Source organism: Tinamus guttatus, unplaced genomic scaffold (genome assembly GCF_059628265.1).
Source record: "Tinamus guttatus ecotype Peru unplaced genomic scaffold, ASM5962826v1 Tinamus_guttatus_pri_ptg000057l, whole genome shotgun sequence".
NCBI lineage: Eukaryota > Metazoa > Chordata > Aves > Tinamiformes > Tinamidae > Tinamus > Tinamus guttatus.
In genome coordinates this window covers 556,219-570,047 of record NW_028288591.1, presented here as the reverse complement: position 1 = coordinate 570,047, position 13,829 = coordinate 556,219, and the positions used below count along the sequence as shown (strand labels likewise).

General features: G+C 70.6%; 4 protein-coding genes across 6 annotated transcripts in view; 3 read left to right on the top strand and 1 right to left on the bottom strand.

Annotated features, from left to right (window-relative positions):
• PAFAH1B2 (platelet activating factor acetylhydrolase 1b catalytic subunit 2) overlaps positions 1-13,829 on the bottom strand; it is a 58,492-nt gene that overhangs the window by 29,802 nt on the left and 14,861 nt on the right. The gene's annotated exons all lie outside the window — the stretch shown is intronic.
• LOC104571429 (uncharacterized) lies at positions 976-1,944 on the top strand. Its single transcript, XM_088540236.1, has 3 exons — positions 976-1,037; positions 1,114-1,267; positions 1,345-1,944. The coding sequence occupies exons 1-3, from the start codon at positions 995-997 to the stop codon at positions 1,940-1,942; spliced, it is 795 nt and encodes a 264-aa protein (XP_088396362.1). The 5' UTR covers positions 976-994; the 3' UTR covers positions 1,943-1,944.
• On the top strand, positions 4,321-7,079 carry ZPR1 (ZPR1 zinc finger). The gene is given in 13 exon segments (XM_088540208.1): positions 4,321-4,608; positions 4,694-4,784; positions 4,863-4,933; positions 5,015-5,101; positions 5,172-5,291; positions 5,377-5,433; positions 5,529-5,595; positions 5,823-5,893; positions 6,184-6,273; positions 6,340-6,450; positions 6,587-6,673; positions 6,743-6,808; positions 6,918-7,079. Coding segments are annotated over 13 exon segments (1,368 nt in total).
• Positions 7,165-11,900, top strand: BUD13 (BUD13 spliceosome associated protein). Of its 3 annotated transcripts, none has more exons than XM_088540198.1 (12): positions 7,165-7,283; positions 7,383-7,473; positions 7,556-7,640; positions 7,803-7,850; positions 8,459-9,223; positions 9,565-9,705; positions 9,793-9,887; positions 10,162-10,270; positions 10,599-10,737; positions 10,881-11,065; positions 11,426-11,507; positions 11,807-11,900. In XM_088540198.1, exons 1-12 carry the CDS (start codon positions 7,165-7,167, stop codon positions 11,898-11,900), a joined length of 1,953 nt encoding a protein of 650 aa, XP_088396324.1. The 3 variants fall into 3 exon arrangements, with proteins under 3 accessions (XP_088396324.1, XP_088396325.1, XP_088396326.1); XM_088540199.1 differs by having other exon boundaries at positions 7,803-7,860; positions 8,628-8,922; positions 8,962-9,223; positions 9,565-9,887; XM_088540200.1 differs by lacking the exon at positions 9,565-9,705 and having other exon boundaries at positions 7,803-7,860; positions 8,316-9,036; positions 9,813-9,887.

Here is a 13,829-nt window from a genome sequence, read left to right as displayed (position 1 = left end):
CCGCTTCCCCTTCGCTGCCCGCACACAAAGTAGTGCGGCGGGGGCAGCGGCGGCGCCGGCGGGAGGGCCCGGCCGCGCGGGGGGCCTCGCTGCCCCGGGCCCCTTCACAGCACCACACTTTTTTATCATTGCTTTGTATTGTAGTAATCAATACGCGCAGTATATGTTGAATGTATATTAATATACTTTGCTATTATTTCTGTTTTTTGGAAATGTCAGAAGTATTTTTTCTCCCTCATTTATGTTGGACTTTAAAAAAAAAAAAAAAGAAAAAAGTTTCAGTAAAACCTTCAGTCCATTTTTTTGTGGGTCACTTGCAACTAGTCGCTGAGTGGGACAGTGGGATCATGACCAATAAAACCATGATGACGATGGGCTCTGGCCTGGCGTGTGCCTTGTTGCTCGGCTCCGCGGGGCGCCGGGGCTGTCACCGCGCAGCAGAGCTCGGCCCGTAGGGCCCCCCGTGTCCGCCTGTCCCTGCTGCAGCACCCAGGGGTGCCGCCTCCACCCGCGCGCGGGGCCGGGGCGCAGCAGCCCCCGTGGCGGCGCCGCGGCCAGAGCCCGGGGCTGCCGAGAGGCCCCGGCGGGGCCGCGGCGGCGCAGGAATCTGGGTCAGCGGCGCGTAAACAGCCGCGGCCCGCGGGGAGTTCCTGTTTGCGCCGCGGCCCCTGCCAAGTGGGCGCTGCCGGCCCGCGCCGGCCGCGCGCGATCCTTGAACCCTGCGCAGCCCCGCGCGGAGCGATCCCTGCGCGGCGCCGCGGCCTTATCTGCGGGGGCTGCCCCTCCTGCATAAATAGCGGCGGCGGGAGGCAGCGGCGCACACGGGGCAGCGGCAGCAGCAGCAGCAGCAGCAGCAGCAGCAGCGCAGAGAGCCGGTAAGTGCCCGCGCTCGCCGCCTCCGGCCGCGGCTGCCCCGGGGCCCTCGCTCTCCTCGGCCCCGCGGAGCAGCCGCCCGCGCCGACCCTGTCTCGCTCTGCCCGCAGGTCCAGCCACGATGAGAGCCGCGGTGGTGGCCCTCGCCCTGGTGTTCCTGGCGGGTAGGTGGCCGCCGGCGGCGGGGGCGCGGGCGCCGGCGGGCAGCGCGTGCTCAGCGCGGCGCGCTCTATCCCGCAGGCACGCAGGCGCGCTCCTTCTGGCAGCACGATGAGCCCCGGCAGCCCCTGGAGCAGCTCCAGGACATGGTGGACGTCTACCTGGAGACGGTGAAGGCCAGCAGCAAGGATGCCATCGCGCAGTTCGAGGCCTCCGCCGTGGGCAAGCAGCTCGAGTAAGTGCCGCGGACGCGCGGCCGGGTGCCCCGTGCGCCCCTCGCGCCCCTCGTGACCGCGGCTCCGCTCCCCGCAGCCTCAAGCTCGCTGAGAACCTGGACACGCTGAGCGCGGCGGCCACCAAGCTGCGCGAGGACATGGCGCCCTACTACAAGGAGATGAAGGAGATGTGGCAGAAGGACACGGAGGCCCTGCGCCAGGAGCTCAGCAAGGACCTGGAGGAGGTCAAGGAGAAGATCCGGCCCTTCCTGGACCAGTTCTCCCAGAAGTGGACGGAGGAGGTGGAGCAGTACCGGCAGCGCCTGGCGCCCGTGGCCGAGGAGCTCAAGGAGCTCACCAAGCAGAAGGTGGAGCTCATGCAGGAGAAGCTGACGCCGGTGGCCGAGGAGGCGCGTGACCGCCTGCGCGGGCACGTGGAGGAGCTGCGCAAGAACCTGGCGCCCTTCAGCGACGAGCTGCGCCAGAAGCTGAGCCAGAAGCTGGAGGAGATCCGCGAGAAGGGCATCCCGCAGGCCGCCGAGTACCAGGCCAAGGTGGTGGAGCAGCTGAGCAACCTGCGCGAGAAGGTGTCGCCGCTGGTGCAGGACTTCAAGGAGCGCCTCACGCCCTACGCCGAGAACCTCAAGGCGCGCTTCATCAGCTTCCTGGACGAGCTCCAGAAGAACGTGGCGTGAGCCGCCGCGCCGCCGCCGCCGCCGCAAGCCTGCGTGGGGGCTCCCGCGCGGGCCCCCGCCCGCCGCCCGGCCGGGCCCGCCTCCGCTTCGCCGCTCTTCACTCAAATAAACGTCCCTTAAGTTATTGGAGCCCGCTCAGTCTTTGCAGTGCCTTGTGCGGGGGGGTGGCCGGGCCGCGCGCGTCGCCCGGGGCTGCGGGACGGGGCTGCGGGATGGGGCTGCGGGATGGGGCTGTGGGACGGGGCTGCGGGACGGGGCTGCGGGACGGGGCTGATGGGACGGGGCTGTGGGACGGGGCTGCGGGACGGGGCTGCGGGACGGGGCTGATGGGACGGGGCTGCGGGATGGGGCTGCGGGACGGGGCTGCGGGACGGGGATGTGGGACGGGGCTGCGGGACGGGGCTGTGGGATGGGGATGTGGGACGGGGCTGTGGGACGGGGCTGCGGGACGGGGCTGTGGGACGGGGCTGCGGGACGGGGCTGTGGGACGGGGCTGCGGGACGGGGCTGCGGGATGGGGCTGCGGGATGGGGCTGCGGGACGGGGCTGTGGGACGGGGCTGCGGGATGGGGCTGTGGGATGGGGCTGCGGGATGGGGCTGCGGGACGGGGCTGTGGGATGGGGCTGCGGGACGGGGCTGCGGGATGGGGCTGCAGGAGGGGGCTGCGGGACGGGGCTGTGGGACGGGGCTGCGGGATGGGGCTGTGGGACGGGGCTGCGGGACGGGGCTGTGGGACGGGGCTGCGGGATGGGGCTGCGGGATGGGGCTGCGGGACGGGGCTGTGGGACGGGGCTGCGGGACGGGGCTGCGGGATGGGGCTGCAGGAGGGGGCTGCGGGACGGGGCTGTGGGATGGGGATGTGGGACGGGGCTGTGGGATGGGGATGTGGGACGGGGCTGTGGGACGGGGCTGTGGGACGGGGCTGTGGGACGGGGCTGCGGGACGGGGCTGCGGGACGGGGCTGTGGGACGGGGCTGTGGGACGGGGCTGCGGGACGGGGCTGCGGGACGGGGCTGCAGGAGGGGGCTGCGGGACGGGGCTGCGGGATGGGGCTGCGGGATGGGGCTGCGGGACGGGGCTGTGGGACGGGGCTGCGGGACGGGGCTGCGGGACGGGGCTGATGGGACGGGGCTGCGGGATGGGGCTGATGGGACGGGGCTGCGGGATGGGGCTGCGGGATGGGGCTGCGGGACGGGGCTGTGGGACGGGGCTGCGGGACGGGGATGTGGGATGGGGCTGCGCCTCGCGCGGCGGGAAGCGCCCCGTGTCTCCCATGATCGTCATCGTGGTTTTATTGCTCATGATCCCGGTGGCTGCCGCTCCTGCGGGACCTCCGCGCAGAGCCGGGGCACCGCGTGTGCCCGGCGCGGCCCCGCTGCTCCCGGCCGGTCCCGGCCCGGCCCCGGGGAGCCGCTCCCGGCCGTGACGGCCCCGCGCTCCGCTGGGCCCTGCGGGACCGCGTGGGCGGCGCCCGGCCCGGCCCGGCCCGGCCCCGCTCAGCAGCGTCCCGCGGCACGGGGCCCGCGGCAGCCGCTGCACCGAACCGAACCGAAGCGAACCGAACCGCGCCGGGCTCTGCGGAGCGGCGCGGCCCCGCTCCCCTTTACCCGCTGCCTGCGCACGGAGCCGCGGCCAGCGGGGCAGGGGCCGCGGGGCGCCCCCCGTCCCGGGGCTGAGGAACGGGCCGCGCGGCCGAGGATGCGGGGCCGCCCCGAGCCGGCGGGGCACGAGTGACAGCGGGACACGAGGGGACAGCGGGGCGCGGGGGGACAGAGGGGCACGGGGGGACAGCGGGACACGAGTGACAGCGGGACACGAGTGACAGCGGGACACGGGGGGACAGCGGGACACGGGGGGACAGAGGGGCACGAGGGGACAGAGGGGCACGAGGGGACAGCGGGACACGAGTGACAGCGGGACACGGGGGGACAGCGGGACACGGGGGGACAGCGGGACACGAGTGACAGCGGGGCACGGGGGGACAGCGGGAGTCTCTTCCGGCGGTCCCGCGCGCAGCGCTGCCCCCCCGGCCCCGCACTTCGCCCCGGACGGGCCCCGCTGCTGCTGTCCTCAGCCCGCCGCGCGCGCGAGGACACGGGGCACGACAAGGCACGGCCGCGCGTGCGGCGGCCCGAGGGACACGGCGGGACCCGAACACGGAGGCGCCAGGGGGCACCGGGGCGCCGCGTCCCGTGTCCGCCCGGAACGTCGCGCGCGCGCCCTGCGGGCCGGGGGGCGGGCAGCCGCAGCGGACCGGAAGTAGGGCGGAGCCACTCCGGGCGGAAGTCGCTGAGGGCGGGCGCACGGCGGCGGCGGGTCCCGTCCCGTCCCGTCCCGTTCCGTCCCGTTCCGTCCCGTCCCGTCCCGTCCCCCCGGCCATGGCGGCGGAGGCGGCGCGCGAGGCGGCCGCGGAGGCCACGGCGCCGCTGTTCCGGCCGGCGGGCGCCGAGGACGGCGCCGGCCCGGCCGAGCTGGAGTCGCTGTGCATGCGGTGCCACGGCACGGGCGTGACGCGGCTGCTGCTGGCGCGCGTGCCCTTCTTCCGCGAGCTGCTGCTCAGCTCGTTCGCGTGCCGCGCGTGCGCGTGGGCCGACGCGGCCGTGCAGCCCGCGGGGCGCGTGCAGGAGCGGGGCGCGCGCTTCGAGCTGCGCGTGCGCGGCCCGCAGGTGAGCGCCGGGCCCGGGCCGCCCCGCGCGGGGCCCGTCCCGCGTGGCAGCCCCCGCGCGTCACCCCCGCGCGGCCCCCCCGCAGGACCTGGACCGCTGCGTGGTGAAGATGGAGAGCGCGGCCGCGCGCATCCCCGAGCTGGACTTCGAGGTGCCGGCCTTCACGCAGCGCGGAGGTGCGTGCGCGCCGCGTCCCCGCCGCGTCCCCGCCGTGTCCCCGCGGGTGCCACCGCTCCGCATTGCTGCCCCCGCAGTGCTCACCACCGTGGAGGGCGTCATCGAGCGGGCCGTGGCGGGCCTGGAGCAGGACCAGCCCGCGCGCAGGGTAGGCTCCGCGCGGCGCCGCTGCCGCCGCGGGCTCCGTGCCCGGCCTGGCGCCAGCCCTGCCCCGCGGCCCCGTGTGCAGGCGGCCGACGAGGAGGTGGCCGACAAGATCGAGGAGTTCATCGCCAAGCTGAAGCGCCTCAAGGAAGTGGCCTCCCCCTTCACGTTTGTGAGTAGCCGCAGGGCCGCGGAGCCCTCCCACGCGTGGGCTCCCGGCTACGGGCGCCTCCGCCCCGCAGATCATCGACGACCCGTCGGGGAACAGCTTCGTGGAGAACCCGCACGCGCCGCAGAAGGACGAGGCGCTCGTGGTGACGCACTACAGGAGGAGCGCGCAGCAGGACGCGCAGCTGGGCATCGCGGTACCTCCCTGCGCCCCCCTGCCCGCGCCATGCGCCCGGCCTCGGCGCAGGCTGCGCTAACGGCGCCCGTCTGCGCCCACAGCAGGCTGAGGAGGAGCCGGAGGAGCCGGCGGAGGCTGCGGAGGATCTGCGGGACGAGGTGAGCGACCCGCAGGGCCCTCGGCACGCGGGGCTGCACGCCAGGTAGAGCCCGCGGGGCTGAGCACCACGGGGCCGCGCCGCTCCTGCCGGCAGGTGCTGCAGTTCAACACCAACTGCCCCGAGTGCAACGCGCCCGCCAGCACCAACATGAAGCTTGTGCGTATCCACGGCGCTGCGGGCACCAGGAGGCACGGGCCTGCAGCGGGCACAGCCGCTCGCCGCCCACGCGCACCGAGCGCCTCCTCAGAGCCGGGATGCGTCCCCGGCCCCGTGTGCTCCCGGGAGCGCCCTGCGCTTCCCCGGGCAGGGCTCCGGGCTGCGGGCGCACGCGGGCCCCCTCGGGGGGCTGCACTGCCGGGCTGCCTTTTCCTTGACGGCCTGCGCCAGAAATCCCGCACTTCAAGGAGGTGATCATCATGGCCACCAGCTGCGACTCGTGCGGGCACAGGACCAACGAGGTGAGCGCGGCGAGCGCCGAGCGCCACGCCGGGCGCTCCTCCCCGCGCTGCCGTGCGTGGGGTGCGCGGAGCCGCGCGCTGCCGTGCGCGGTGCTCCAGGGGGCTGGCCCCGGAGGGCCCTGAGCGCGGCATGGCCGGGAGTGCTGCGGCTCTGCTCGCGGCGGCCCCGTGGCATGGGCAGCCTGCACGTGGGGCCAGGGTGGCCGGCGGAGCTGCCCGTGCAGCCCCGTGTGCAGCACGGCTGCGTCGTGCGTGTGCCCGCGCGCTGCCCGCCGCCCCGACCTGCGCAGGTGAAATCCGGAGGGGCCATCGAGGCGCAAGGCACCCGGATCACCCTGCGCATCACGGACCCCTCGGACATGAGCCGGGACGTGCTGAAGGTGAGCGGGCCCCGAGCGCCCCGCGGTGCCCGTGGCCGGGCTCGTGGGCAGCGCGCGCCCTTGCAGTCCGAGACGTGCAGCGTGGAGATTCCCGAGCTGGAATTCGAGCTGGGCATGGGGGCGCTCGGAGGCAAGTTCACCACGCTGGAGGGGCTGCTTAAAGACATCAAGGAGCTGGTGAGGGCTCAGTGTGGGCCGGGGCTCGCCTGGGGCAGCTCGCGCTGCCAAGGCGGCTGGGACTGGGGCTCGTGCCGGCGCGTGGCTGCGAGCGGGATGCCCGTGGCCTGCACTGGAGCGGCTCCGCGTGCGGCAGGTGGAGAGGAACCCCTTCACGCTGGGGGACAGCGTGGCGCCGGGCCGAGCCGCGCTGCTGCGGGCCTTCGGCGCGAAGCTGCTGGACGTGAGTGCGCGGGCGGCCGCGGGCGCCGGCGGGTGCCGGCGGGCGCCGCGCTGACCGCCCCGCACACAGATCGTGGAGGGCAGGATGGAGGCGCACTTCATCATGGACGACCCCGCCGGGAACAGCTACCTGCAGGTAGCGGCCGGCCCGCGGCGCGGTGCAGCACGGTGCAGTGCGGTGCAGCATGGTGCAGCACGGCGCAGCGCAGCCGCCGCCGCCAGCCCCACGCCGCCGTGTCCCGCAGAACCTGTTCGCGCCCGAGGCGGACCCGGCGCTGCGCGTGGAGCGCTACGCGCGCAGCCCCGCGCAGGACGACGAGCTGGGCCTCAGCGGGATGCGCACCGAGGGCTGCTGAGCGCGCGGGGCCGCGGGAGGGCGCGCGGGAGCGCCCGCGCGCGCGCAATGAAGGCGGTTCCGCTCCGCTCCGCCCGATCCGCCGCCTCCGTGTCCGTTTGTTCCGCGCCGCCCCTTCCGCCCGCGCCGCGGCCGCCATGGCGGCGCCGGGGCTCTCCAAGGCCGAGTACCTGCAGCGCTACCTGGGCGGCCCCGCCGCCGCGCGCGCCGCCCGCCGCCACCGCCCGGCCCGCGCGCCGCGCCGCGCCCGCGCGGGGTGAGTCCCGGCACGGCCCGGCACGGCCCGGCCCCGCCGCCCCCCGGCCGCGCGGTGTCCCCGGGCCCCGCGGTGACGGCCGCTCTGTGCCCGCCGCAGCATGCGCATCGTGGACGACGACGTGAGCTGGAGCAGCATCGCCGTGGCGCAGGACAAGGAGGACGAGGAGGACGAGGGGGACCTGCCCGTGGTGAGCGCCCGCGGGGCCTGTCCCGCGTGGCGGGGCGCGGGGCCGCGGTGGCGCGCGGCTCACGGAGCGGCCTCCCCCTCAGGTGGCAGAGTTCGTGGATGAGCGCCCGGACGAGGTGAAGCTCATGGAGGAGTTCCGCTCCAACGCCAAGTGGAAGCTCCTGGGAGGTGAGCTCAGGCTTTCCCTACTGCCTCCCTGAGCCATTGGGTGTTCGGAGCGTTCAAATCGCAAAGCGGTCGTCGCTCGTGTTAAAGAATCCCTTCTTTAAGTGCACAGCAGCGCGGGAGCTATGGAGAAAGCTGCTGATTTTCCTGTTTGCTTCTCTTCAGAGCAGAATGAAGATTCGCAGGGCTCTGACGCGTCGGCGCCCGCCAAGCTCCCCGCGAGGTACGGGGCTGCGGCTCGAGGGGCTCCCCGGCTGCGCCGGTGCTTTCCGCTCTGAGCTGCCCGCGTCCTGCGCCGCGCGGCGGGAGGAGCGGGATGCTCGGAGCTCCCTTTGGCCGTGCGGGATGGGCAGGGGCAGCCGGCGCGCTGCGTGGCAGCCCCGGCTGCCGTGTCCGTGTTCCCCGAGCGGTTACCCCCGCTCCCGGAACGGCAGCAGGAGCCTGGGTGCTGCCGGGCTGTTCGCAGAGCGGGAACACCGCGCGGGTGGCACTGTTAGCGTATCCTTGTCACTGTGCGCAGTTTACTTCCCATGTAGGAAACTGTTAAGCCGTCTGGATCCTTCCCCTCTCCTAGTTGCTTTACACGTGCCCCTTGGTTTTGGCCTCGAGGCAGCCAAACCAGGGAGCGTGCAGCCCTCATGCGCCCCTGTCCCTCCCCTCCGTCCCCTCCTCTCGCAGGAAACGCCACGACTCCCCGGACGAGTCGCCGCCGAGGCGGCCGCGCCACGACTCCCCCGACCCATCCCCGCTGAGACCGAGACGTCACGACTCCCCGGACCTGTCACCACCCCGGCGCCAGCGCCACGACTCCCCGGACCCGTCACCTCCACGGAGGAAGCGTCACGACTCCCCTGACCTGTCACCTCCACGGCGCCAGCGCCATGACTCCCCGGACCCGTCACCTCCACGGAGGAAGCGTCACGACTCCCCGGACCTGTCACCACCCCGGCGCCAGCGCCACGACTCCCCGGACCCGTCACCTCCACGGAGGAAGCGTCACGACTCCCCGGACCTGTCACCTCCACGGAGGAAGCGCCACGACTCCCCGGACCCGTCCGCTCCACGGAGGAAGCGTCACGACTCCCCGGACCTGTCCCCTCCACGGAGGAAGCGTCATGACTCCCCTGACCCGTCCCCTCCACGGAGGAAGCGCCACGACTCCCCGGACCCGTCCCCTCCACGGAGGAAGCGCCACGACTCCCCGGACCTGTCACCACCCCGGCGCCAGCGTCACGACTCCCCGGACCTGTCACCTCCGCGGCGCCAGCGCCACGATTCACCAGACGTATCGCCGCTGAGATGGAAGCGTCACGATTCCCCTGAGCAATCTCCAAAGAGAGGCAGTTCAGCAGCGGGAAAAAAGGCCAGCAAAGCGGCACAGGAGTCGCTGTCGGGGGCAGTGCGAGGAGAAGCGGCTCAGCTCAAGCACAGCTCCTCTGACAAGGCCTCGTCCCGTCAGAGGGGGAATGTGACTCCTGATCTGTCCCCTCCTCGGAAAAACAGATGCGATTCTGACCTAGAGCCGTCACCGCCTCGGAAGAAGAGGCCTGGGTCACCGTCACTGAAAAAGCAGAGCAGAGGGAGAGGTGAGCGTGTGTAAGGGGGCGTTTCGGGGCTCTGCCTCGCGTGGTCCTGGCTGGTTGTGAGCAGCACAACCCTGTGAGCCCGCTTGCACTTACACCTGCACCGTGCCGCAGAGGTGACGGGTGTACAGTCTGAGAGCCTGTCCAAAAGGAGATGCAAATGAAACACAGCCCCTAAGCAGCGTGCAGAAGGAAGAGGGTCTCCAAGCTGTGGCCCCGTTCTGTGCCTTTCCCCTGCAGCTCGTCTTCTCTGCAGGCTGGGCACTTTGCAGACGTTTCCTACAGTATTTGCCCCTTCCCCGGGCTGAATGCGGGGCTTTTACTGAGCGTGTGTCTCCCCACAGGTGCTTCTCCGGGCACTAAGAAGCCCCGGCAGCTTCCGTCGCCTCCGAGGGGCTCGCGCCGCGGCTCCGAGTCCCCGTCTCCGCGGAGGAGCTCCCGCCAGGCCTCCGACGGGGATCTCTCCCCGGCGCGCAGGAGCCGCGGGCCGGGCGGGCTGCGCCACGGCTCCCCGCGCCACGGCCCGCCCGCCCGGAGCCGCGGCGGCGCCTCGGACTCGGACGCGTCTCCGCCGCGGCGCCCGGCGCCCAAGGAGCAGCGCCCTGCGCGGAGTCCTCAGCCCTCGCCTCCCCATCGCCCCCGCGACGCCGAGGGCCCTTCCAAGAAGGTGCCCCGTTGGCCTTTCCTTGTTTTCTGTGCGTTGTGTCCTGTTGCTGGCTGGGGACCTTGGAAGGAGCCGTGTCTGCTGGTCCATAGAGCAGAGGCTTCCTGTGTGCAGCTCGTGCGCGCAGCCGCGCCGCGCTGTCCGCTCCCAGCAGAAGCGGGAGGTGGACCTGAGAAGGCAGCCCTGGTGTCCTGGCCTGAGGCTGCTTCTCCGGCTCCGCGGCATCTCCTCATGGCTCTCCCTTGCTTATCTATGTGATCTTCTGTTCGATTGGCAGGCAAACGTGATGACGTCTGGGGTCAAGGCGGGCCTGGTGTCAGCGGATGTGCTGCGGCGGGAGCAGCAGGAGCTCAGGAGACATGAGAGAAACACCAAGCACTTGGAAGGTAGGGGCTGAGCAGGCTGCGCCGTGCCTGCAGCCCACAGCATCCCCGCAGGGAGGGTGAGGCACCCCGGGACAGAGCACTGACAAACGGACACTTCGGAGCTGCCAGTGCTGCTCTGCAGAGGCCGAGCGGTGCTCCAGGAGCGCGGCCTGCACGCGTGGCTGCGTGGGGCAGCAGCGCGGCCCCACGGCCGTGACCGCTGGCAGCAGAGCTCGCCCAGGGGATAGGTTGGGTTAAAAGGGATAGCGCTTTTGGCAAGTAGCCGCTGGGCTGCCGGGAGCCGGTGAAGGTTCTCACAGGCGTGACCTGGAGCGCGTGCCTTCTGCAGAGGAGTCCCAGCACACGGAGACCGTCTTCCGGGACAAGTCCGGCCGCAAGAGGGACCTGGCGCAGGAGCGGCTGGAGCAGAAGCTGCGAGACGAGGCGCAGGCGGAGCGGGACGAGCAGTACGCCCGCTGGGGCCGCGGGTAAGGCGCTGCTCCCGGGAGCTGGCCCGCGTGCCGTGCGCTCCGGTGCTGCGTGTGCGGTGCACCCCGGCCCGCGAGGCGCCCCAGCTCGGAGCCCAGCTGGCGCTGGCATCGCCGGTGAAGGCCCGTGTCTTCCTCCGCAGGCTCGCTCAGGGCAGGCAGCAGCAGCAGAACGTGGAAGATGCCATAAAGGAGATGCAGAAGCCCTTGGCGCGCTACATTGACGACCAGGACCTGGACCGCATGCTGCGGGAGCAGGAGAGAGAGGGAGACCCCATGGCGGAGTTCATCAAGAAGAGGAAGGCCAAGGAGAGCAAGGACAAGAAAGGTTTGCGACTCGGGTTCCTCCCAGGAGAGCAGCGTGCAGCTGCGTTCAGGCCTCAGCACAGGACTGTCCAGCAGCTCCGTCCTGACGGAGACCTTGTCAGCAATTGGTTCAGGAGCGCCGTGTGCTCTTGTGGCTTGCTGCTAATAGCTGCCCATAGCATTTCCCAGCGTAGGGAGCAGTGGCCTAGCCCGCTCAGAGTTAAATGGGACTAAAGACATTTTTAGTTGCCTGCTCTGTGAGCTGCATTTGGCTGTAAAATGCTTTGCACGGTGCATCTCTCTACCCCTTTTAGGGTGGTGATGACGTGGCCCCAGGATAGGCTGCAGTAGTAACCAGTTTTGTTGCTGTGTCTGTCTCCAGAGAAACCCAGGTACAACGGACCAACTCCTCCGCTCAACAGATTCAACATCTGGCCGGGGCACCGCTGGGACGGCGTGGACAGGTACGTGGTGCGAGACGCTTGTCGGACAGTCCCAGCAGGAACGGAGGGGCTGCCCGCGTTGGCTGAGGGAAGGTCCCCGCTCAGGAGGTGGATCATGAGCTGGGGCAGGGCTGGGAGGTGCTGAGTTAGCAGTGGTGGCAGCCTGGGGCAGGAGGCCGCAGGGCTCCCATCCTGGTGGCGGCGGGCGCTCAGCTCTCCTCAGAAATACCCTGTTGGGAGGGAAGCCCTGGGGTGCCTCCGAGGTGCCCCTGCTCGGCAGAACCCTGTGTCACGGCGGCCCGTCTCGCTGTCCCGCGCAGGTCCAACGGGTTCGAGCAGCAGCGCTTCGCGCGCATCGCCGACAGGAGGGCGGTGCAGGAGATGGCCTACAAGTGGAGCGTGGAGGACATGTAGCGACCGCGCCGCCACGGCTGGCCCAGCGGCTCTGCCCCGCCGGGGCCTCCCAGCGCCCGGGAGAGGCGGAATGTAGCGGGCAGCCGTGCCGCTCCGGGAGGAGGCTGCTCTGCCCCGGCCGCCCATGGGCACGGAGAGCCTGAGCAGCGCTCCCCGGAGCGGAGCCGCCCCGCGTGCCGGAGAGCTGCGGTGCCCGCTGTCTGCGCGACGCCGGCCTCGGAGAGGCTGCGCACACCCGGGGCCCCGGCCTGTCCGTTTCTCCTCGCGCCAACTGTGTAAGCCCTCCGCGTAGTCGTGTTCTGCCAAATGCTTTGTCCTCCCGAGGTGGTTAGGAGTGTTTCAGGTGCCCCAAATCTCAGGTTTCCTCGTGGTGAAAGCGTGCTGAAAGCTCAGCCACTGAGGAGTTACTTTGTCCGGTAGTTCAGCCTGTTCCAGAATTCAGTTGCTGTTTCAGCTGTGAGCAAGTTCTTCCAGGGAGCGACTGTCCCCTCAAACCGCTTGATACCGTGAGCTGCTTTGCCCCTGGGCTGGCGTCGGATCTCCCTCATGGCCTCGCTGGGGAGCCCGGGGCGCTGCTGCCGAGCGGACGGAACGAGCAGCCCGTACGATCTTCACCGGGTCGAGCGCGGGGTCCTGCTCCTGCGCCGGCGCCCGGAGCCGCTCGCTGCACGTCGAGGGCGAGAGGAGGGCGGCGGAGCAGCGCTGGGGCCCTGCTCGTCACAGCGGCTTCCTGGCGTTTGTGTGCCCGGGAGCTGGCGCTGAACACGAGCAGCTGTGTCCCCGGGCAGCCCTCGTCAGCCACAGCGGGCAGGGGCCCCGAGAGGAGGAGAGGGGTGCGAGGGGTTAGGACAAGTTCTCCCTGCGGCCTGCGAGCCTTGGCAACTCCCCCCTGTTTTTTTACTCACTGTGTTAACGTTTTTAGGAAATCTGGAATTGGTGTGGACACTTGTAAATACCAGCTTTGTTTTTTACTTCTCTTTGTGTGCTGGTGTACTTTGTTTTCACGAGTGGCAACCGCCAAGGAGCGGAGGTAGGTGCCATCCTGCTGGACAGAGCCTGGGCTGTCCCTTCCTCAGTGGTCAGCCCAGACTCGGCTTTGCTTCCCTGGCAGCTGCTTCCCAAGGCTGCTGGAAGCTGCCCAGACTGCAGGGGGACGGTGCTGGACACAGGGCGAGGGCCGAGGTGGGCGCAGGGAGGCAGCGTCGGGCGGCTGGGAGCAGAAAGGGGGACTGTTAAAACCTTAATTTAATTTGAAGCACTGTCGTTCACAGGCACGGCAAACACACAGCACAGCAATTATTATGCAAATGAGGCAGATAGAAAAATGATTAATAATTGCACAAATTAGAAATTATTGTAAACATCCTGTGACGAGCGATAAGTCCGGGAGGAGTGTGTGCGCAGGAGGCGGCGCCGCCAGCTCGCGCATCCCGCTTCTCTCATTAGCGGCGCTTAATGAGCAAACGAGGCGCCGGAGCACGTGGCACGGCGGGCACCCCGGCCCGGCCCCGGCCGCCTTGTCCCCCGGCCGCCTTCCTCCCCGCGGCTCCACCGCCGCACTCGGACTCTTTGACTTCTCCACTTTTGACAGCGGGCATGATAATAATAATAATAAGAGGCTTAGGCTGCCTAATAGGCTTAGGTGGTGCATTATTCATGTCAAGGACAAGCAATTAAGCTTGGCCTTACACATAATAATTAGATTTCTGTTGATGAGCTCACCCGAACGCCTGCAGTGACGCGGAGGAGCTGCACGGGCGCCGTGCGAGCCCCCTGCCCGGCCGGCGGGGCCGCAGGAGCGATGCGTCCCCGAGCCGCGGCGCGTCCCGCAGCGCTCCTGGCACCGGGGCTCCCCGCAAGCCCCGCGGTGCGGGAAGGGCCGCGAGGGGCCGGTGCCGGCGGGACGGGGCGGCAGCGCTGCCTCCCCTC

What these genes read in the sequence shown, in the direction of transcription:
- LOC104571429 (XM_088540236.1), top strand. Translation starts at nt 995, where the DNA reads ATGAGAGCCGCGGTGGTGGCCCTCGCCCTGGTGTTCCTGGCGG. An exon ending in CGCCCTGGTGTTCCTGGCGG is followed by an intron (nt 1,038 to 1,113) that starts GTAGGTGGCCGC and finishes TCTATCCCGCAG; the next exon opens with GCACGCAGGCGCGCTCCTTC. An exon ending in GCCGTGGGCAAGCAGCTCGA is followed by an intron (nt 1,268 to 1,344) that starts GTAAGTGCCGCG and finishes CGCTCCCCGCAG; the next exon opens with CCTCAAGCTCGCTGAGAACC.
- BUD13 (XM_088540198.1), top strand. Translation starts at nt 7,165, where the DNA reads ATGGCGGCGCCGGGGCTCTCCAAGGCCGAGTACCTGCAGCGCTACCTG. An exon ending in ACGAGGGGGACCTGCCCGTG is followed by an intron (nt 7,474 to 7,555) that starts GTGAGCGCCCGC and finishes CCTCCCCCTCAG; the next exon opens with GTGGCAGAGTTCGTGGATGA. An exon ending in CAAGTGGAAGCTCCTGGGAG is followed by an intron (nt 7,641 to 7,802) that starts GTGAGCTCAGGC and finishes GCTTCTCTTCAG; the next exon opens with AGCAGAATGAAGATTCGCAG.